The 24486-nt window shown below is 36.2% G+C and overlaps 1 protein-coding gene across 5 annotated transcripts in view; it reads right to left on the bottom strand.

Annotated features, from left to right (window-relative positions):
- Positions 1 to 24486, bottom strand: part of TSGA10 (testis specific 10) — a 132666-nt gene that overhangs the window by 35138 nt on the left and 73042 nt on the right. For all 5 annotated transcript variants that reach the window (XM_045283956.1, XM_045283957.1, XM_045283959.1 and 2 more), the window contains 6 exons: positions 18902 to 19017; positions 15325 to 15479; positions 12902 to 12957; positions 8885 to 9053; positions 5988 to 6098; positions 594 to 779 (listed from right to left, as the gene is read on the bottom strand). In XM_045283956.1, coding sequence (XP_045139891.1) covers positions 594 to 779; positions 5988 to 6098; positions 8885 to 9053; positions 12902 to 12957; positions 15325 to 15479; positions 18902 to 19017 — 793 coding nt within the window. The remainder of the gene's footprint in view (positions 1 to 593; positions 780 to 5987; positions 6099 to 8884; positions 9054 to 12901; positions 12958 to 15324; positions 15480 to 18901; positions 19018 to 24486) is intronic.

Raw genomic sequence — 24486 nt, 5'->3', positions numbered from 1 at the left:
TTAAGTGGAGAGCAAATGTTTTGAGAATGATGAGGGCAATGAATGTACAAATGTGCTTTACACAATTGATGTATGTATGGATTGTGATACGAGTCGTATGAGCCCCTAATAAAATGATTAAAAAAAGAATGAAGAAATCTGTTTTGGAAGAAGTGCAGTTAGAATTCTCCTTAGAAGCAAGATGGTGAGACTTTGTTAACATATTAATCAAGTATCAGTATTGATAAATCTCAAAACTATAATATTTAGCAGAAAAAGCAAGTGGCAAATAGATATGCATAGTGTGTTATCATTTAAATAAATCCTTAAAGCATGCAAACAACATGGTCGATAAATATGGCTCGTAGCTATGTAGAAAAGACAAACATATGCAAAGAAGTTGTACACAATAACTATGAAGAGGGAAATAACTTTACAAATGAGGAGTTGTACCTCTAATGTTTGTGTCCTTAAATCTGGCTGTGTGGTAAATAACAGTTTAAAGGAAAAACAGAATGGAAATAAATGCTTGCTTACATGTTTAATTTATGAGAATTAAACAAAATTCTTTTAAGTATGATGCAGAGTGTACTAGCACATTTCCCCAAACTTACTTGCTCAACCTCTCTATTGAGGGAATCTACTTTTTCTTTTAATCTGTTAGCCTCTGCCTCTGCGGTGATCAGTTCCAGTTTGAGGGTATTATTGTCTGCCTCGGTTTGACGGGCCTTATTCTCCCAGTTTTCAGCATCTTCATTGGCTTTTCTGAGTTGGTCCATTATTTGCCGGTTCTCAGATTCCTAAAAAGCAAAACTTTGGTATTACTTTAAAAGCGTTGAAGTGTGTGAGATTAGATACAAGTTAAACGTCATTTTCCAAGTCATGGGGAATTTACTTGCCACTAGGAATATTTGTAACGCAGCACTGAGGAAGCCCATCAGCAGTATTGGTTTAGAAGGCCAGCCGCCTCCTAATTGGAAGAGGAGTAGGATCTAGGATTGTCCTGGCTCAAGTCACCCCACCCCTCAAGTAAGGTTATTTACTTGTATCTTCAGGTCATAGATAAAAATGTTCTCACACTCGTTTTGCTCCAAGCAGGAAGTGGTATAAAGAACTTTCATTGCCTCCCTTTCCTTTGTGTACTTATAGACTGCTAGTCTGGTTCTGGTGCTTCTGTTGGTCTGAGCTTCTGTATCTGTATTTCCTTGGTTCCTGGCTGCTTCTCTGAGTTTCACTGGTTATACAGCTTCTGTTCATTTGCTGTCTTAAATGTCAACTTCTGATAATTTTGTGGCTTGGCACATTTCTTGTCTGGTTGCTGTCTTTCATTTATAAGCTTAATCTTGATTTTCTTCACCATGAACTGTTCTATAATTTACCTTTGCCCACAGTTGTAGTAAATTTTCTAAAATTGTTCAAAAGTGAAATATCAAACCTGTGGCCATAAACTCTATTCCAATATGAGGGGTACCCCCCCACAAAATGGATTTTTTTTCTTTTTTCCAAAGGTATGTATTAAAATTTTTTTACAAAACAACCTTATCACCTTCAAAGTATTTTCCATTATACTTAATATATATGTCAAATCTGCAATTCCATTCTTGGAAACATTTTTCAAACCCATCTATTAGGATGGCTGACAGCAATTCCCTCATGTTTCCCCTCACCTCTTCTACATTGTCAAATCACTGCCCTTTCATGTCCCTGTTCATTCATAGAAACAAAAAGAAATTGCACGGAATGAGGTCAGGTGAGTGAGGTGTGTGGGGTAAGAAAGGCATGCTGTTTTTGCCAAAAACTGGTGCACTGAGATGACAGCATGAGCAAGTGCATTGTCGTGGAAGCAAAATCAGTCACACGCCTGCCACAAATCAAGCCTTTTTTTGGGTCATACACTGTTATGCAATCTTTACAGACCCTCTAAATAGAAAGCTTGACTAACAGTCTGTCCTGGTAGGACGAACTCCAAATGCATTATCCCCCTCACATCAAAATAACAAATGAGCAAAAAAATAAAAATTAAAATAACAAATGAGCATCATCTTGATCTTTGATTTCACTTGACAAGCTTCTTTTGGGTGAGGTGACCATGGCATCTTCCACTTCCTTCACTGATGTTTGGTTTCTGGGTCATAAGAACAGAACCATGTCTTGTCACCAGTAATGACCTTGGGGGAAAAAGTCTGGGTTGCTTCAGAGCTACTCTTTCAAAGCACAGCATGTTTCCACTCGACGCTCTTTTTGCTAGTCAGTCAGAACCCAAGGCACAAATTTCACAGCCAACCCTTCTCATTACCAAGTCTTTTGTTAAAATCCGCTGAACCGAACTCCAAGGTAGTCCAGATAACTTCCCCATCTCTTCAATGGTCCTTAGTCAGTCTTTAAGCACAAGTGCACGAATTTTATCAACATTTTTGTCTGTTCAGGAAATTGACAGATGTCCAGAATGATGTTTGTCATCAATTGACATTTCACTTCTTTTGAAACAAGAAAACTACTTATACACTTGAGTTTTTCCCATAGTACTGTCCTTGTAAATTGTATTCAACATCACAATAATTTCTGTAGCATTTTTCCTGAGCAGGAAACAAAATTTCACAGCCACATGCTGTTCTCTTAAATCAGCCATCGCAAAAAAAACAAGGTTTGAGGGAAATTGCTTTTAACAAAAACTTCATTGTGACCAGAGAACCTTTCTAGGCGACGCCACAGGATGCACTAACTCAGAGTGAGTTACTCGATGCTTGCCTAGGAGGGAAAATGTATACTACAAAAGGTCTGCCCAGCAAAGCATTTTTCCATTTTGGGGGTGGGGGGTACCCCCTCATACATTCATGAATATATTGGACATAGGCTATAGAACCAGATTTTTCCAACCTAAAAAGTTCTGTCATTGAGCTGATTGCATAAACTAGATCTTTATTTCTAGAAAACAGGCAATTTGACAAACATTATACACTGAGTAATCACATTATAAGAATTTTAAACAAATTTTAGTAGTATGTATGGCCAACTCACTCTAAAAAAATGCAGTTATAATTTCAGTCATTAATTTAAATGACACTGGATCGTTTTTCTCTTACCTGTTCCTAAGTAGTGCATCCCCCTCGCAGAAAGTTGGGAATTAAAATGACCAAATTTCAGTAAAGAATGCCTCACTTTAGAAACCTTTCTGTTCGGATTTAAATTTTCACAATGATTTAATCCTTAAAATTAAGGATGGTTCAAATTCAGTAGAGATTGCCACCTAGTGGTCAGTTGCACATTGACTAATGGGAGCGATCCTTTTGCCAAGTCAAAAGGTTAATATGTTATAGTATTGATTGACTTTCATCTAATCCAAATATATGAGAGAATCTATGTTCGACACCATTATACTAAAACAAGTGTTAGGTACAGATTTTGTATTTGGCTAGGAACATGTCAGCAATATCCGTGACGTGAGCTTTATGAGCATCCATTACCCTTTCACTACTTGTCTGTCTGTGTCATTGACTCAGAGCTGATGTGACTTGATATGAGTGTACTGTATTCCCAATAACACCTGAGATTTCCTGAAGATATGGACCTTTCCTTAAAGAACAAATTTAGATCTGGGGCTAGGTAAAAATGCAGATTGCTATAACAACTCTCCTGTCCTCCAATCATCCAGTTCGCCTCTCTCATGATAATCAGAAATCATATTTAGCTGTTTTATTATCTTTTCAGAGCAACCAGAGTACAGCGGAACCAGAGAAAAGCAAACTTATACAGAGGGTGAAAAAATGTTCTTTGGTATTCTCCAATCCCCTCTTTCAGGACCACCTCGCCTCTTTATTATCCTACCCCTTCTCTGGACTCCATAGCTTCCTCTGGCCCTTCTAAGGGTTTCCTGGAACTCCGCCCAGGCAAAGTGCCTCATTGCCTCAGCTGGAATCCTCTGCAGTTCTTGTCTGAATTATGGTTACAGTCTCTCCAATTGTTCTCTCTCCTTATTTTGTTACCCTTCCTATTATTCTTCCCAATATCTTCAGAATGCACTCTCTAAAGGTAACTCTTAAATAACTTCCTTGCTTACGCCCTAATGAAAGCTTCCAGAAGCGTCCAAAGAGGTCCTCCTTAGCTCCCCATCATTACTCAAGCTACTCATTGGCACTGAGTCATTTTTGACTCATGGTGGCCAATATGGTGGGCTAGATCTGCCCCTGTGGGTTTCCAAGATTGCAACTCTTTACAGGGGTAGAAAACCTCATCTTTTCCCTCACAACTGCTGGTAGTTTCAAACTGATAATCTCATGGTCAGCAGCCCAGTTCCACTACATTGGAACTACAGGACTTACTTTCTTCCCCTACACCTTTGCTGATGTTATTCCCACTGCCTGGGGTACCATTCCGTTTCCTCTCTGGGTTCATCCCTGTTGCCCTAGTACCTTAACACACTGATTACTGAATGAATGACTTAGGCCACACTTGTTGACTGCCTCTCCATACCAAAATAGACTCGGGGTTCATTCTTCCAGGAGAGGGAGGGTACTGAATTTCGTTGTATTGTGAAGAGATAAGAACTGAGAGAGCTTGATGTGTAATCTAAAAGCCCTATTGTCGAATTTCAAATAATGTGACAGATCAAGTTGGGAAAATAAGTGCCTAAAAGTGGCTGAGTGCTCACTATACCAAACGTTATTCTAGGTACTTATATCCTGCCCTTTTCCAGAATAGACTTACATGGCGCACTGGGCTAGATGTTCTCAGTATTAGATCTCATTTGCTTGGTCGTTCTTCCTGATTACAGATCAAGAAATTGAGACTCAGAGATATCCAGTAGCATGCATACATCACAGTGAGAAGAGGAACCAGGCCTTTCTGACTCTCCAAACCCGCTACCCACTCATGATATTTATTACATTGCTGGCACCTTAAAATCAAGCACCTGCTTTGTCTATATAAGGCTTGCTGCCTGGAAGCAAGGGTTTCCATTTAGGAGTCCTTGTTGTTGCTGTTGTTAGGTGCCATCGAGTGAGTTCCAACTGACAGACACTCGACGTATGATCAAGCACCTTGCTCGGTCCCCCATCATCCTCATGTCCATGGTTGCAGACATTTGTGCATCCATCTTGTTGAGGGTCTTCCTCTTTTTCGCTGCCCTTCTACTTTACCAAACATGACGACCTTTTCCAGGGACTAGAAATCTTACTATGATAAAGGAATTCTTTTTTTAAAAAGCCTCTAAACTCACGACCATCGAGTCAATTCTGACCTTAGACTCTCCTGTTTCCCAAATCCCTACCAATCCTATATGCACACTGTAAATAAATCCATGTGATATGTTTTGTGAGTTTATATTAAATGAAATTTTAAATAAAATACGGACCATTGCTTGGAGAAATGTTTTCCTAATAATGTTTTAAATGCTATATAGGTAACAGTATACCTACCTATGATAATAATCATGCCAGCTGCACTATTTTAGATAATAGACTACCTAATGGACATACCTAACATCTTTGATCAAGCTGTTTATTCCAGGGTTGCCACATTTGTACCCACATTTATTTGAAATCATCTGATGGTACACAAGGCCTGTCAAATGGTCACTAATAAGGGAGTACTGAGGAGGGTTATCTGCCCTTTTGTCCTAAGAAACAGATGATCTCATAAGAGGATGCTCAATTTTAATCTGCTACTTGACCAAGTGGACGTTCTTCTGTCACAGAAAATGCCACTGTTTTCAAGTGTACCACAGCCCACGATGGTTTGGGCTCTTTTTCCATCGTGTAGTTGAGAGGATACGGCTAGTCTAAAATTGTTAACTAGGAACCACAAAGAGATATAGATTCTTAAGTCACCTTTTTGGACTATGAAATATGCTAAATACATAGTTAATCACTGTCAGTGCTAAAATATGCTACAGATTATTGGATTCACCTGCCCCTGTGGATGTGAAGTTGATTACTAATTTATAGTTAAACTTAACAATTAGGTTATTATCATGATTATGAACAAAGAGAAAAAAATATATATATACATACTTCAGACTTTAATATATTCTTCAGCTTGTTAACTTCCAAGTTAGTATCTTGGACCTTCTGTTTTATGTCATTTAGTTCATTATGAGTATCATTCAATTTTTTGGATAATACCTATAAGAAAGAGCTAGATTTGACAACAAAAAAATCTAAAGTCCCCATGTCAAAAACATCATATTTACAACAAATATGGTAAATAAAAGTTACTATACTTCATACATATAGCCAATATAACTAATAAAGTTAAGTATTTCAAAACTTCTAGTAAAAACAGAAAACACAGGGACACCTAGTAATAAATGGGCAAAGGGCAAAAAAGAGAAAATTTCCAAAAGGAAGCCCAAAAGGATAATACTTGGCAAAGGCTACTTCATTCATTACCAAGAAATGCTCAAACACTGACATGCTCATTTGCCTATGAAATTAGCAGAGATTTAAACTATTCCATTCTGTCAAAGAATGAGCATTTTCATATATTGCTAGAAAGAAATACAAATCTGTAAAAAGCAATTCGTGGTCAATACATCTCATTTAAAAAAAGGGAAAAGATGTTCTTTTTGAAGGTGGAAGATGGATTTATGGGGAGCCCTAATATTTGAAAACATTCTTCAAACCATAGTGAATGATGTGGGGAGTGCGGAGTGGAGATCCAAAGCCCATTAGTAGGCCACTGGAGATCCCTTTGCCGAGGGGTCTCGGGGAGGAGATGAGCCAGTCAGGGTGCGATGTAACAATGATGAGAAATACAACTTTCCTCTAGTTCCTAAAGGTTTCCTCCCCGCTCCCACTACCATGACTCGAATTCTATCTTGCAAGACTGGCTAGACCAGAGGAGGTACACTGGTACAGATAGGAACTGAAAATACAGGGAATCCAGGACGGATGAGCCCTATAGGACCAGTGGTGTGAGTGGCAAAACAGGGAGGGTAAAGGGAGAATGGGTAGGAAAGAGGGAACCGATTACATGGAACTGTGTGTGACCTCCTCCCTGGGGGACAGACAATCGAAAAGTGGATGAAGGGAGACGTCGGACAGGGCAAGATATGACAAAATACCCATTTATAAACTATCAAGGGCTCATGCAGGAGGGGGGAGCGGGGAGGGAGGGGAAAAATGAGGACCTAATGTCGGGGGTTTAAATGGAGAGAAAATGTTTTGAGAAACGATGTACAAATGCGCTTTACACAGTTGATGTGTGTATGGATTGGGATAACAGTTGTATGAACCCCTAATAAAATGTTAAAAAAGAAAAAAAATTTTAATTAAAAATTCATAAGCTTTATTCAATTTGAAATGAAAACTTAGTAAAATTTAATTTTAAAATGCTCATACGGCATTACTTACTAGAGTAACAAATCAGAAATATTCACATTAAGTGGATTAAGTGGTTAAAAAAACAGAATACTTACATAATGGATTATCATCTATGAGAAATATTCTGAATAATTTATGATAACTAGAAAATGTTCATCTATATTCTCTCACTCACTTCTCCCTGATGGCAGTCAATGCCAACTCATAACAACCCTATTGGACTGCCCCAAGTTTCCGAAACTGTAACTCTTTATGCAAATAGAAACCCCGTCTTTCTCACATGGTTTTGAACTGCTGACCTTGAGGGTCTCAGCTCAACGCGAAGTCACTATGCCACCAGAGCTCCTAATCTATATTAAATTTTTTAAAATTAAAATAAAATAGCACATATGCCTCAAAAACCCCAGCTTGTTAAAACCTGAGGGTGAAATTTCTTGAGGTTTTTTATTTCAAAGCTTACATAATATGTGTTCTTGATCTGCCACCTACAAATTAGATACTTCTTCTACCTCTGGGTCTATGGCCTCAACAAGGCTTAAATATGTGTGTGTGTTTTATATGTACATCATATATACATATTGTTACAATTAATAAGCCAAGACTATATTGCTAACTAAAGCTCTTTTCCCCCCAAATTCTCTTTGTTTATATATTATGTCCTTTTCCAGTTCCATGACTTTAGCATTCTTTAACTTTTAATGCACTTTAAAAGTTCAGATTTAAAAAAAATTAATTTGCATCTAAATAATTATTTGTGTAAATTAAAACTATTTCACTTTTAAAATTATTATTATATAAATTTCAGGCCTTTTAGGACATACCTTGAGCATTCAGAATGGTACCAAAGTGGGGAGAATATTTTTGGATTGAATATTAGGGAAATGGGGACTTCCTAATTGAAATTTTAAATACTTAAGTTAAAATAATAATATTGGAAATAAGAGCTTAAATATACTGTTTAGAGAGGAAGTAATTACAACTGAAACTTTCATTTTAAAAAATCACAGTACAGGAAGACAAAAATAGTGGCATAGTCAGTATATATCTATTTTACTTAAACAGAATGATAGTTAGTCTATCAAATGCCTCTAGAAGTTCCAGATGGCACAGATGGCTAAGCACATGGCTGCTAGCCAAGTTTGAACTCACCCAGAAGCACTTGGGAAGCCAGGCCTGGTGATCCTGCTTCTGATAAGGCACAAAATCCCATGGCGCAGTTCTACTCTGCCCACTGGACTAACAACATCATCAGATGCACCTGCCCCCTTTCTTAAAAGCATATCAAACTTTTTATTCTCATTAGCTGGCATATTCAAATATGCATCCTTCATTATCCTTTGTAAAGTGAAATACAATGCTCTGTACGATCTGTTCTCTTTTCTTTAATGTTTGACATTCTACAACTGAAATTTTTGCTTAGAAATGATGGAATATTCTTTGCTGCAAAGGTAATAAAAAATGACAATGTTCTAATGCCTGGGCTATTCTACAAACTGAAACGAAGGTTGTGCCTCTGAAGAACTGTGTATCTATCTATATCTATATATTTTCCCCCTTGGAGAAAAAGATTTGGGGAGAAAGCATACCTGGTTTTCTTGTTTAGCTTTAGAGAACTGTTCTTGGAGATTGTCATTCTCATGAGCCAAGATATCTCTTTCTCTGGCTATCTGAGCCAGCTCATCATTTGTTTCATCCAGTTGTCGACGCATTCTGGAAATGTCTTGTTCACACATAATTAGGGCTTCTGTAGACTGTCTATTCCACAAATCAAACAGTACATAAGAAGAGATATTTTACTGAAACAGAGTAACAAATTCTCACAGTATAGAAGATGGATGTGAAAACATTGAAAGTTTGATGCATTCAATTTGCAGGAATCAATATTGCATAAGACAGAGTTTTATTATCATTTAACTATATAAAGTCAGCGATTTACTAAGCATTTCAAGAAAGGCCTTTCTCCTGCTTCTAGCTGCTATGGCACAGTTTTCTAAGTCAAACAGATTCCTCTTTCTTTGTTCTCATAAAATGGTGTTTCTCAGGGCTCAACCCTTAGCCTACTAATTGTCCTCACTCTACCATCCTTATAGCCATGACTTCTAACCCCATTTGTCCCCAGATAACTCCAAAGTCATTACCTCCAGCTTGCATTTTTATTATCGGTAGCTGAGGAATGTCCCTCCTGCGGGTCATATATGGCCCTCAAAATCATCAACGCCAGCTAACATTACATGCCTCACCAAAGAGAAGCCGTCCCAGCCATCACGGAACTGGTGAGTTATTTCAATGTCTGGTCAGTGTGGCCCGTAAAGAATGTTATAAATATCCAAATGGCCCTTAGCAGAAAAAAGGTTCCCCATCCCTTCTCTACAGACATATATATTTAACTGTATACTAGACACATCTCTTTGAAAGTTTCAAAGGCCCTTCCAATTTCAGAAATAAATTCTTTCTCCTCATTTTCTCATCATGCACAATATTGAACTCTAGACATAAACCATATACTTTCTTAAAGTATATCCCTCATAAGCACTTCACGTGTCCTCCCCTCCCCCAGCCCCACCATAGCCCCGATCTCTCACTACCTCTTCTTCCTCAGTCTACTTTCGAACACAAATATCTGCTTCAAATTCCCCCAAATCTGCTTTTATCCCAGAGGGTGAAAACCGTTTTGTCCATAAGACAGGAGACCTCTGCCTATCTGTTCAGACGTTCTCCCTTCCCTTCTCCTTTTTGGTTTCTAGCAACACTCACCTACTTGTAGTTCAAGAGGCTCTTTAACATGATCTATGGTCTTTGATTCTTGCTATTTTTTCTACCTGAAATAACCATACCTACCCTTCTTATTTGGCAAACACCATCTCCTCTGTTACGTTAGGCCTTCTTCGAATGTTAGGGTTGCTGCTGTTAGGTGCTGTCCAGTCAGTTCCAACCCATAGCGACCCTATGCACAACAGAATGAGACACCACTCGGTCCTCTACTACTTCCACAATCATTGACATGTTGGAGCCCATTGTTGGAGCCACTGTGTCAATTCAGCTCATATGGGGTCTTCCTTTCTGCCTGACACTCTACTTTACCAAGCAAGGTGAGCTTCTCCAAGGGATTGTACCTGCTGATAATAAATCCAATGTGAGAGGAGCATTCTGACTGTGCTTCTTCCAAGACGGGGTCGTTCATTCTTTTCACAGTCCACGGTCTATTCAATATTCTTCACCATCACCATCATTCACAGGCATTAGTTTTGCTTTGGTCTTCCTACTCGCCCCGTTTTCACAAGCACATGTGACTGAAGGCGTGCCTTAATCCTCAAAGCGACATTTCGTTTTTAAATACTTTTACAGAGGTCTTTTGCTGAAGATTTTACCAGTGCAATATACTATTGATTTCTTGACTGCTATTTCTATGAATGTTGACTGTGAATTCAAGTAAAACGAAATTCTTAACTTCATTTTTTTCTGTTTATCATGATGTTTCTTATTAGTCTGGTTGCAATGATTTTGTGTTTTTATATTCATGTGTAATCTATATTGAAATATGCAATCTTTGATTTTCATCAGCCATTACTTCCCTTTAAGTCATATAGACTATCAGCAAGCAAGGGTGTGTCGTCTGCATTTTCTAAATTGTTAATAATTCTTCTTCTGATCCTAATGCTCTACTCCTCTTCAGATAGTCTAGTTTCTTGGATTATTTGATCACATACAGATTGAATAAATTAATAAAGGATACACCCTGACACATATTTTTCATGATTTTAAACCACTCAGCATCCCCTTGTTCTGTTGGAACAACTGCCTCTTAAGTCTATGTACAGGTTCTGTATGAGCACAATTTAAGTGTTCTAGAATTCCCTTTCTTCACAATGTTATCTATATTTTGTTAAGATCCATACAGTTAAATGCCTTTGCATAATTAAAACTATAGGTAAACATCTTTATGGGATTCCTGCTTTCAGCCAAGATCAATCTGCAATCTGTTATCAGCAATGATAATGCTCATTCCAGTTTCTCTTCTGAATCTGACGAGCACTTCTGACAGTTCCCTGTCAATGTACTGCTGCTGCAACTGTTTGGTAATTATCTTCAGCAAAATCTTACTTGCATGTAATAATAATGACACCCTAAAATAATTTCCACATACTGCTGAATCACCTTTCTTTGTAATGGGCACAAACATGAATCTCCTCCAATCAGTTTGCTAGATAGCTGTCATCCAAATTTCTTTGCATACACAAGTGAGCACACTTCCACCAATGCATACATTTGTTGAGACATCTTAATTGATTTTCTATGCAATCCTGTTGTTGTTGTTAAGTGCTGTTGAGTCAGTTCGAACTTGTAGTGATGATAACAGAATGAAACACTGCCTGGTTCTGTGCCATGCTCACAATGAATACGACTGAACCTATTGTTGCCACCACTGTATCAATGCGTCTCATTGAAGGTCTTCACTTTTTCACTGACTTCTACTTTATCAAGCATGATGTCTTGACTCTCCTGATAACATGTCCAAAGTACATGACACAATTCTGGCTGTACTTCTTCCAAGACAGCATTGCTTGTTCTTCTAGAAGCCCACAGTACTTCCAGCATTCTTCACCGACACCACACGTTCAATGTATCCGTATTCTTCAGTCTTCCCTGGCTATTGTCTAGCGTTCACATGCATATGAGGCAACTGAAAATAGCATGGCTGGGTCAGATGAATGCATCTTAGTCCTCAAAGGGGACATTTGCTCCCTCAAAGGAGATCAAAATGACCCCCTTGCCTTTCAACATATTAGAGGTCTTTGCAGCACAAATGCCCAATGTAATATATCATTTGATTTCTTTACTGCTGCTTCCTGAGTCGTATTTTTCACCAATGTGTAGCTTGGACTTCTCCTTTCAATACTATTGGATCTTTATCATAGGCTACCTCTTGAAATGACTGAGTATCAACCAATTCTTTTTCATCCATTGATTCTATGTATTCTTTCCATATTCTTTTGTTGCTTCCAGTATCACTCAAGTTTTTGCCCATAGAATCCTTCAATTTTGTGATTTAAGGCTGGGATTTTTTCCCCTCAGTTCTTTCAACTTGAGAAATGCCAAGAATGTTCTTCTCTTTTGCTTTTCTAATGTCAAGTCTTTTGTATTTAATTCTAATACTTTATTTTGTCTCTCCAAGTTGTTCTTTGGAATCTTCTGTTTAGCTCTTTTGCTTCATCATTTCTTCCTTTCATTTTAGATTCTCTTCATTGAAGAGAACGTTTCAGAGTTGTCCTCGCATCCTTAATGCCACGTCACAATTCTGGTGATTAGTGTTCAGTGAATCATATTCTTAAGAGGGTCTCTCAATTCAGGTGGGATATACTCAAAGTTCTACTTCGGTTCTCCTGCATTTGTTTTCATTTCTTCAGCTTCAACATAAACAGCCCGTGGTCTTATTCCGATTGATGCTACTGAGTTTCTCCATCATCTCAAAAATTGTGCACTGTACTATGCATTGTAATTGTTTGTTTATGTAACAGTGAACAGTTTTTTCTTACTATCTTTGTACCTCAAACAGTACTTTGCCCCTGAGTAGTGTTCAAATGTCTGTTGAATGAATGTTTTACCTTGATGCCTGCTCCATCTCAGCAATGATATTCTTCATGCCTGAAATGGTCTTTTCCTTGAAAAATAATATAAGTATTAAATAAAAAGTTATTTTAACTGTGTTATTTACGCTAAAAGTGAGCAAAACAAATAAAATTTCCTTTCCATTTTGAATTCTTTCCTTTTCCCCCCAAACATTTACACCCTATTCTTTTCTTTGGGTAAATATATTGTTCTCATTAAAATAAAGGCCGTATATTACTGTATGAGATGAGTACTTTGGGTTATTTTATTTTTATTTTTAGTATCAAAAATTGTTTTATGTTCTAGCTTCTAAACATGAATTCCTTTTTCCCCCCAACAGTTTTATCAGTACAGAATTTACATATCATACAATTGAATAGTTCAATCATTCAATAATATCAAGGGGAATTGTACAATCAGCACCACATTTATCTTAGAGCATGAATCCTCTCCTCTCCCTGCCAACAACACATACTTAGGAGAAAATATTTTGTGTAGTCATCTTGTAACTTAAGAACCCCCAATACCATCTTATTCTAAAAGACGGACCAATGGTTTGGCATTGGAATAGGGCTGATTCACTCTCTCAAATCTTTATGTCATAAACTCAGGGGGGAAAACCATGTATAACTAAATTTAGTTCTTATGAATAATTACTTTGATCAAGTATGAGGGAGCTTCAAAAGTTCATGGGAAAAACTCCATTATAAATTAATTCCATTTTGAAGCCCCCTTATGTTGAAATCTTCCCTCTTCCAGAGCAACAGGAAGGCTGTAAACTTTGTGGAGTTAGTCAAGACCGAAATGGGTTGGAAGCTCTTAATCCATTAATATTAATGTCAAGACTCCTCCCTTTAAAACTCTCACTGAACCTGAACTAATTTAACCACACAGCTATTTGGACCTAATATTAGCTCTTTGAAAAATATTAAAAGTATTCCTTCACTAAAAAATTACCTTGCTATTTGAATTTTCAAATGCTTACATATAAGTAACATGATGAAAAACCAAACCCGTATTTCCCAACCAGTTTTGTTTTCATCTACTTAGAGATATGATTGTATGTGTGCATGTTTGTGTGCATGTAAGTTATATGCCTTTACTCATGGGCTCCTCTCCAGGGATTATTAGCTTCAACTTTCCATTCTGCTTTCTGGTAGAATGGAGCAGATTTTATTCACATCTAGCAGTCATAAATGTTGGAGTATGATTAAAATAATTACCAAGGCAGCTCAAAGTTGAAACTTCTTTAAGAAGCACAAATCAATGGAAGAAAAACTCAAACAAAATAACATTTAACATGAAATCTTAACACATGATTTTGAAATATAATTTAATACATTTTAAAATAAATTCTGGAAAGCTAATTGAAATTATAGTGCTTTTGGAAGTCATAATCTGGTTTAATTGGAAATCTGGTTTATAACCCTGAAAATCATTTCCTTTTATTACTAGAACTTCATCTTGAGAGTACAATTCTCCATAAACATTGTTCATTACCTTAGTAAGTTTCTTAGTTCTTTCTCTCCTAACTTGAGCCTCGGGTTGAATCAGGTGCTTTTCTGCCAAACTACAGTAACATATTGTGCATACATGTCTTTAAGGCTTAACACGTACCATAATAGTATATTTTCTCTCCCCTTATTGTACCATATACTTTTAGAAAGAGGTCCATTAACCCTAGTTTACAACATAATGCTAATGTTTGTGGAATGAATGAGTTCCCTTACATGGAAAACATCTTATTTCAATAATACTGCCTTTGCATAAGAGGAAAACAGTTTAGAATCATTTTAAATGCTAGAGAAGAGCATGATTATCTCTCTGCCTTTTTGAAATTTTTTTTTAATAATTAAGAAAAAACTAGAAGGGAGGTGATGATCCAGTTTTACTCACCAGTTACATATGGTCTATTTTCAAAAGCCGAGTCTGATGTAAAAATGTGCTCCTACTTCTTAAAACAATTATGAAGTCAGTTTTAGTGGACTAAATGTGTTGTTTCCCGGTGACTACTTGGGACTGGAAGTTATGCCTTCTTTTTTTTTAAGTAAATAAGCCTGTTTCATTACTTTGTTGTCATGCTTCACATTTTAATACTTGAGCTAATTGTCAGCGAATGTTAATCACAAATTGACAATAGAAACATCTATTTAAAATAACAGCCAATGAATTTGCACATTTGTAGTGTTTGTGGAAGTCATAACTTGGTTTCATTTGAAATATGGTTTATAATCCTAAAAAGCACTTCCTTTTATTGTTAGAACTTCATCTTAAAAGTACAATTCTTCATAAGCATCTTAAAATGTTTCAAAATCCAATTGTAAAGTTTCAACTCTCTAGAAAGTCTTGAGAAAATGCTATTATTTTATTCAGAATCAAGTTCAAGCTTTAAAACACACACACAGTTCTCAGAACATACTTTCATGGCCAAACTCTCTCCCAGGGATGCAATGTTCTCCGATTTTTTGTCCAAACATGCTTGCAGGCACTCCTTTTCTTTAGCCAGATCGTTGAGTGTTGCACCAAGAATGCTGATTTCTTCTCGCTGAGCAATACTTTGCCTTGTAAAATTATCTAAATATGTAATCATAAAGGCATTGCTTTAATCAAGATTAAAAAATATTTCCCAAGCCAAGTAAATTGAAACACCTTTCAAAGTAAGTTCTCCTATATCCAACAATTAAAAACAAAAGTATCTTATTTTTATCTCAAATAAAATTAGTTTTCACATTACTTACATAAATTAACACAAATCATGAATTCTTAAACAACTTGACAAGTTAAAAGAATAATTACATAATACACTTGAATTAGCATGACAAAAGAAAGCTGTATTATCACAAGTTCTCAAAGTAGAGTTGCGTGTATTACATGTAGTGGGAAATAAGAGGAATGTGGATGGAGTCTATAGAATACGAAAACCATATCTGACATTTTACTCATAATTTCTTCTAGGCTGGAATCACTGCTGTATATAAAATTGACAATTAGCATATCTTGATAACATATGCATTTAAATCATCTCTGTGTGATTTAAGAGTCAACTGTCTTCTAATGTTCTAATTTCTCTAATGCAGTTTTATAAAATTCCTTTTTAAAAATATTATGAGGAAGTCCGATTCCAATTTTGAGGCTCTGGCAAGCCCATGCCAATGTATATAACAGTGATTTTCAAAGTATGGTGTCTCAGCCAGCCCCAGGAGCAGCAGCTGGGAACTTGTTAGGAACGACAATGCTCCATAGTCATTGGACTTTGGTTCAAATCTCTTAGGTACCCAATGAATAGTGGCACGGGGCTACCATATATTTCCCATTCTAATGCCCTCCTTGCTTTCTGGTGACATGTGTTAATTTGGGAGGCATGGTTCTACCTTTGTGAATACGTGTGATTGAAAATTTTACCCTAGCACCAACCTCCTTGTTTATATAGTGTCCAGTCATGAGTTTAGTCTGTATACGTCAGCAATTCATGTATTGTGGTCTGGAACCCACCTTTACTTATATAATTTCACCTTTTCAACAGTGTTTTAAATTCTATATCATTGGATAAATTAATGACATTATCAATAGAATTACCTTATACTCCAGGGGGATGATTTATAATGTTCTCTATCATAAAATGATAATGAAGTCTCTAAAGTGAACCAGAGATACAAAAAAACCATAGATTTAAGAATGGATTCGGGGCTTGAACTTAATTCTAGCCCCAATCTAAGAACAATTAGTTCTTGACATAGCCCTGCTTGATGCTCACCCTCACAAATCATTTAAGATATGGGTACTATAGCAAGTAGGGTAAAGAAACCTGACTATCAGAAAGAGTATTGTCTGAGGTCTTAAAGGCTTGTCTTAAAACAAGCAGCCATCTGTGAGGTGTCAACTAAGTTCATATGGAAGAAGTACCGGCCTATGTGATTCAAGGATTGTAAATGATAAAACCCAAATCGGAAAGTGGGAATGATATCGGAGCTTAAAATGTAAACACCTAGTTTACAGAAGGTTATGCGTGACAGTCGTAGCCCAAAATCCATTTTCAGGGTCCACACGTGAATTAAGCCTCTGAGAAATCACTCTGATCATGGTTGTGGGACATACGTAGCCTTACTATCAGCCAGAGAGCATTGTGATTTTGGCAAACTGATTTTGGCAGATGCAGTTAAATTAAAATGTAGTTAAATTAAATTAAACTTTATCATTTGATCTCCCTTTTGACTATTTTTAAAGTTGCTTCAGTTTTTAATATTTTCTGCTTTCTTTTTGAGATTTTTCTATGTGTGTTCTGGCTATGTTGTAGGGTTTTACTTGTTTGTTCATTTGCTTCCTGTTTGTGTTTTGTATGATTTTCTGTATATGAAATCCAGGATAGGGAGATCTATGGAGATAGTAACTGGATTGATCATTGCCTAGGGCATGGCAGGGGAGGATGGGGGAAATGAGGAACTAATAATAATGAGTATAAAAAGAAAATGTTCAGAAATGGATTGTGGTGATGATTGTACAAATAAACTTAATATGATTGAATGATTGAATTGTATGATATGTGAAGTATATGCCAATAAAGCTATTTTTAAAATGAAGAGCCTCTGGTTCAACCCAAGACCTAATGACATAGAAATTCTGGGAATGGGCACAGAAATCTGTGTTTTCCTAAGCACTGCCTCCCATGCAATTCCATGAATGATGTTTGAAAACTACAAGTCTAGAGCAGTAATTCTAAGATACCAGAATCACCAGGGGAACTTTGAAAAGATACAAAAGCCTTTCCTGCTTCAACCAACTTGGCTCCAGTGAGATAAATTAGCTCTACAGGTGATTCAGACAACCCACATGTTTGGGGTCTCCTGAAATCAAAAAGTTCATCCTCATTAGGCAAAAATTCAAACTTAAAAAAAAATCTTATCGCTTAAAAAGGAATCTGGGAGTTTACATCTCACTCAGGCCACTACTCCATTTTTCTATTACTTTTAATAAACAAGCTCCTTGAGAAAATTTTCTACTCTTTCCTGTCTATACTTCCTCACTTCCCATTCCTCAACTTACGCCATCTTCCACCTCCAGCATTCTGCTCAGAGGGTTTTGTTGCTTGTGGTTGGTTTTCTTTTGTCAGTGTTAACCTAACCTACAATTTTCCAAATCCAATTAAAATTTTTTCATCTTCATGTTACGTCACTTCTGACACACCTGATAATTGATCAGAACGTGCTTTTAAAAATAGTTTGCTTTCTTGGCTTCCATGATAACACTCACTTCTGGGCTTTCTTCATAGTTTTGTGGCTTCTTCTCCTCAGTCCTGGGGCATCTTCTCATTCTCTGTAAGTCTCCCTAGGTATTTTCATGGTTTTAAAGGATCATTTACATGCTGGTGTGTCTCAAAAGTGTCTTAGCTTAGATTTTTCATCTGAGATCCAAACTTGCACAGTCATTGTTAATCATTTTCATGTGGGCTTAAAATATCCAAGTACAAGTTTTCTTTCACCAGTATCTTTATTTCTCTTTTAGTATATCCTAGTTTAATAAATATGGCCACCACCCATCTAGTTGTTCATGTAATAAGGTCAAATACTAAATAGATTTTCTCAGTTCCTAAAAGGCTCTTTTATAGGCTTGATCAAAATTTCACCTTTATAAGTAGATTAAGTTATAAACATATTTTCACAGCAGTCACTTTCATCTGATAAGAAATATATATAAAACTTGATAAAAATAATTTTTCTATAAAACCAACCAGTATCAAAGTTAACATATGCACAAATGTCACCAAAAGTAGCATATCTGTATTGTTTCATTATAACAGCCAGTGACAGTCCACAATATTATACCAAAAAATGTATAATTAAAACTAATTAAATGATTAAAACTAATCATTATAAATTTACAAAATTTGAAGCTTCATTTCACTTTTTCTCATTAGAAAATTTAAAGTCCTAGCTAAGCATTTATGGGCCCAATTCAAAGTAAAATATTTACTATTAAAGATATCAAAGGAGAAAACTCACCAATTTTTTCATCCAAACACATAATTTTCTCTTGAGTAAGCTGTAGCTCATATTTTTTCTTAGCAAGGTGTCGCTGAGTATCAGAAAGGTCTTTTTCTGTGTTTTCATATAAAAGTCTGTAAACATTTTAATAATAAAACTAATTCTGGAATTTTTATATTTTGTTAATTTTTTCAGGGTATTTATATTTTAAAAAATTTTAAAGACACCAGTACTTAATTTTTATCTTTTTAATATTTGCATTATAAAACCACATTATAGGAACTTTAGGAAATAAAGGAGAAAGGCATGTCATCAATCCACCACCTCTTGGTATTAACTATTCAGTACTTTTTTTCTCTACATATTTTTAACTTACTATTCTATATACTAAAAGTTGAGTCCTGACTTTTTTTCACCTAACAATTGTTAATATTTTCCCACCTTATCAAATATTAACAATTATTTTGTGGGTGCAAATATTCTATTAGTAAGTATAGTCATTTACTTAACTTCTCTCATATTAATAGACATTTATGTTCATTCTATTTTCTCACCATTATAAATAAAGCAGTAATGAGCAGTATTTCATTCATTCACCAACATTTGCTAAGTGTCCAAGTATGTACCAGGCACTAACTGGGCATGGGTCCTGCTCTCATGGACTTGGCAGTCAATAGAAATGTGGAGGGAAAGTGGCAACGGCTAGCTAAGTAAGCAGTGGAAAATTGCTTGCCAGACATTTGAGAAGAGGAGAAACAAGCTCTGGTAAGTAGGTCTGGGATTTGAGGGCTATTTTTCCCTTAAATAAATCTATAGGTTCAAGTAAAAACATGAGGCTAAAAAGCTGTGCAGCAATTTTGACATTCCCTAGAACCTAAGGGACAAAAAAGAAAAAAAATTAAGTCCAATCTCATCAACAAGGGGTAGAGCTTTGGTAACCATCCTTACACACAGGATTTATAAACCTGGTTCATTTTAGAGACATCATTATCATTTTATGATAAGAGAACATTATAATGGGAACAAACCATGTCATCTTTCTCCCACAAAGCAGTGGGTAAGTTTGAACCTCCAACCTTGCAATTAGCAATACAACATCTACTCTATAGTGCCACAAGAGCTCCTTAGGCACACAGAAGATACCACATAATTGAAAGTAAGAGAAATAACAGACACAAAAGTAGACCAGTGGGAAGCATCTAATGAAAACAGAATCATATAAAATCAAGAAACAGAATTTGAAACTGTACTTAATGTGTCTTAATATGTCTAAGAAAATAAAAAACAAGATTGACAATTTCTCGAGACTGTAACAATAAAGAGTCAACAATAAATTCTAGAAATGAAAAAAGAAAAAAGAGAGAACACCAATATTAATAATTCAACTGATGGGTTTAATAGCAGATTGGACATTCCTGAAAAATAAATTAGTGAAGAAAAGGGAAAGTTGGGGGGCGGCAGGGAATCCAGGATAAAATGTAGAGCAGGAAAAGGATAAAATATAAGCGATTATAAATGACACTGGAGATATAGCAGGGTCTAATATGAACTGATTAATAGTGCCAAGGGGAAAGGAGAGATAGAAAGGGGTAGATGTACTACAGAAGCTGATTCAACTTTTGGTGAACGACCTTTTCTGGACTACGGAGACCATCATCCTGGACACCAGGCAGGATTGTGGCAAGATCTTACATCTGGTAAAACTAATAAACACTGCCTGGAGAATGACACAGTTAATGTATCACAAGACAATATTTGAAAATGTAATGAAATTCTACTGTAGCCCAACAGAAGACTATCCCCCAAAGGTGTGACACTCTATTTTCTTCATTTTTTTCTTCTTTTTCTCATAAAACAGTACTTCATGAAAACACTATTTTAAATAAGAAGCAAAATTATAATGATTGTAATCATATGATGTTGAATGAATACTGGGAAAAAAGCATATTATTTGGCTTATGCAATTAGACTGCTTTTGAGTCAAATGCTTCCCATAAACAGAATGCAGAGTTCCAATTAAAAGCAAAAGGAAACTGAAAACTACCATGCATGATAAGGAGTTACCAAATTATATACTTATATCACTGATCAATAAACTTAGGACTACAACAAATATTGAAGAATTAGAAATTTCAAAAATATAGTTGGTAGCTTCCTTTGAAAACGATTGCAACTTATCTATCCAAAAACAGACTTCAGCCACTCTTCAAAGATATATTTAGGAGTTAATCTTACCAAAGCTCAAGAAAGGCTTTGGTCACACTACCTATTATACAGTTTTCAAAAGCTCAGTTTTGGGCCTTCAGGAAGTTCTTCTGTCCAGATTGAGTAGAAGGCATTAGAACTAAGGTCTGATAGCATGGGTCCTATTCACTTATTCTCTCATCATTTTTAACTAATCCTGGGACTGGTTTTAGATGCTTTGTTTCTTAAGGAGAGCCTACTTCTTTAAAAATTAAAATCCTAATACTGTTGAGCCAATTAGTAAAGGCATACAAGTGGACATGGGTAAAAGCCTATCTAATATTTTGCAATAATTAGATAAAACAGTCAAAAGAATGACATTACTTGCAACAAAACTCAAAATCATGAAAGAGAAGAGGCTTGTTGGTCAGAATGAAACTGTTTCCTTCTCTGAAACTACGACCTATGATTACCCTTCCAGCCTGGAACAGAATTCAACCCTGTGGCTCACTTTTCAGCCAAGTAATAGACAGGACTATAAAGGGAACAACAATACTAATGAGGTACACACTCCTTGGACTACTCAACTTTGGGGATCAAAGGGCAGCATTTACCCAAGGACAAAGAAGCAGCAATGGAGAGAGGAAACAAAAGAAGTGGGAGAGATGGGTGTCAGAGCAAACTAGAGATTCAATATAATACCCTAAATGACCAGAATACATTAAGGAGCAACATACATTAAAATGTGGATGGACATGGACAATATGGTGCTAAGCAAATGATGACACATGCAAAAATCCAAAATTTATAATAAGGGGTTGTGGGGGAAATAAAGGGTACAGACTTTCTTTTTGAGGTGATAATTACATGCATCTATAAATACACTGAGGGTGAATTATATCTTAGTAAAGGTATTTTTAAAAACATTCTGTATGTTGTTTATGATTATGTCTTCAAAATAATTCAGTGGGAGAGAAATGGATGGGATTTTAGATGAAATAGAATTGATGGAAAGGAATTGTTAATTATAGAAGCTGGCAGATGAGTTTATAAAAGCTCATTATAGGATTTTTCTCTACCTTTATGTGTTTATCATTTTCCATAAGTAACTTAAAATGTCCTGTGAACAATTTTTCATTTCTTCATATAACTGTCAATTTTCTATATATACTCCAGAGCTATATTGATATCCACTCTTACTGGCATTCTTTTTATCATTCATTCTTTATGGTATCTCCTACCATCTATATTAATGGCATTCTTCTTAAATTCTGTGTAGTATGATAGTAACTATACACTATCATCCTTTTGGATATATTTTATTTTCAATCTTTCTGTTTTATTCACAATGTGCTTTATACACCATTTATAAGTAAAACATTTACATTATCTATCTCAAAATTGTACATTAATGCCATATTTCACATTTTTCTCATTTTAACATCCTTAAAATTAGGAAACATCTTACCATTTTACCATTGTCAACCAGGCAGCAATTGTATTATAATTGACACTAACTGCACATGAGTAAACTTGAAATTCCTGTTGGCACGGCAAGTCAACTCCAATGGCTAGATGTCTTAAACCAGAAACCATCGAAAGACCATCAGAGAAAGGACAGTGAGTCCTTGTTTAAAAAAAAAAATATATTGAACCTCTTGAAAGGTCAATAAAGCCCCGTCATCAAAACTTGTAAAATGGATGTCATCAACATGAAAAATCTCAGAGACAATTGTGAAGCATTCTCACAAGAAATTCTGCACTCTTAATGTTCTTGCTGGAACAAAGGGAATGCTACAAGAGGGCTTTAAAAAGTTCCTGGGGCAGGGGCAGGGGCATCCATTATCTTTTTAAATTCCATATTCCACCAACTATTTGGAGCCCCCTCATATTTGGAGAAATACTGACACTGATAATTCTGAGGTGAAAAGTGATTCAGCAAAGTGAGACTCTCAAGGTGAAGAAGTTTTAGGAATGTCTTATGTTTCCCAAGTTCTATGAATATATGAACGCTCAAGACTTATGCCATTTCAATAAACCTGGGCCGAGATGTTTCTGAGGAGCCTGTGGCAGTGGTTACCACCAGTCCTCCTTGGAGAAAGACGAGGCTTTCTACTCCCTTAAAGAGTGACAGTCTCGGAAACTCACAGGGACAGTTCTACCCTGTCCTATGGGGTCACTATGAGTCAGCGTCCACTCGATGGCGTTGTTTGTTTTTGGTTTGGGGTTTTTTTTCCTCTTTTTTTTTGGTTGTCTCCAGGTGACTCTGATATTCAGTCTTGGACAATAAAATCATGATAAAATTCAAGAGGAAGTTCCCAAGACTTACTATACTGCCACAGAAATCAAGACAATGCATTGTTGGATGTTGCTGTCAAGTGAGCTGGGACTCATATTGACACTATGTGACAGACTAGAACAGACCTATGGGACTTTCTTAACAGCAACAAAGAGTACATCACTTTGTAGTAGATCACAAAGGCCATCCCCCTACAGAGCCACCAGGTGGGTCCAATGGCAACATTTTGGTTAGCACTCAAGTGATTACCCATAATACCATTAGGGTTCCTTGGTACTGGTATATGGAGACATGTCAACAGACTAGCATAGACATTCTAGGAATAGACCCATACATATTAGACTCAATTTCAACAAAGGTGTTAAGTAAATTGAACAGGAAAGAAAAGTATTTTTATAGGTATTTCTAGAACAACTGAACATTCCCATGGGAAAAAAGTGAACCATAACTTTGCCCACACTTAACACACACACACACACACATATACACACACACACACACACAAATGGTTCAAGATGGATCATAAAGTAACACCTGGAAATGCAGAGCTTTTAGAATACAGACTATTTTCAAAGCCTCAGCATTAGCAAAAATTAAAGGCACAAACCATTAAAAAAAATTTAACTTGACTTCAATCAAAAAAATAAAAGAGCAAGCAACCACAAACTAGGGGAAATTTTTCATTCATTAACATATATTTCTAACAAAGGCCTTTTATCTATATATATAAGTAAGTCTTACAAATATAAAAGATGACCAAATAAAAGAACCAGGAAAGAATTGAAAAATACTTTACAAAAATATACAATAGTCAATAAGCACCCACCAAAAAAAAGCACTCAACATCATTAGCCATCAGAGAGATGAAGATTAAAAGCCACAAAGAAATACCACTCATCCAAGAAAATGGCTAAAAGAAAAGAGACTGATGGGGAGAAAAATCATATCCTCATCAATGAGGGTGGCGCGTGATGGGAACCCAATGCCCATCTCTAGACAACTGGACTTATCTTGCAGAGGGGTAGTGGGGAGGAGATGAGTCACTTAGGGTTCAGTATAGAAATAATGAAACCAACCTTCCTCTAGTTCTTAAACGCTTCCTCCCCGCAACTACCATGAC

The sequence above is a fragment of the Echinops telfairi genome, unplaced genomic scaffold (genome assembly GCF_000313985.2).
Source record: "Echinops telfairi isolate 266 unplaced genomic scaffold, ASM31398v2 ScPeMD7_7467;HRSCAF=8505_1, whole genome shotgun sequence".
Classification (NCBI taxonomy): Eukaryota; Metazoa; Chordata; class Mammalia; order Afrosoricida; family Tenrecidae; genus Echinops; species Echinops telfairi.
The sequence above is the reverse complement of the archived record's forward strand: the minus strand, read 5'-3'. Positions and strand labels throughout refer to the sequence as shown.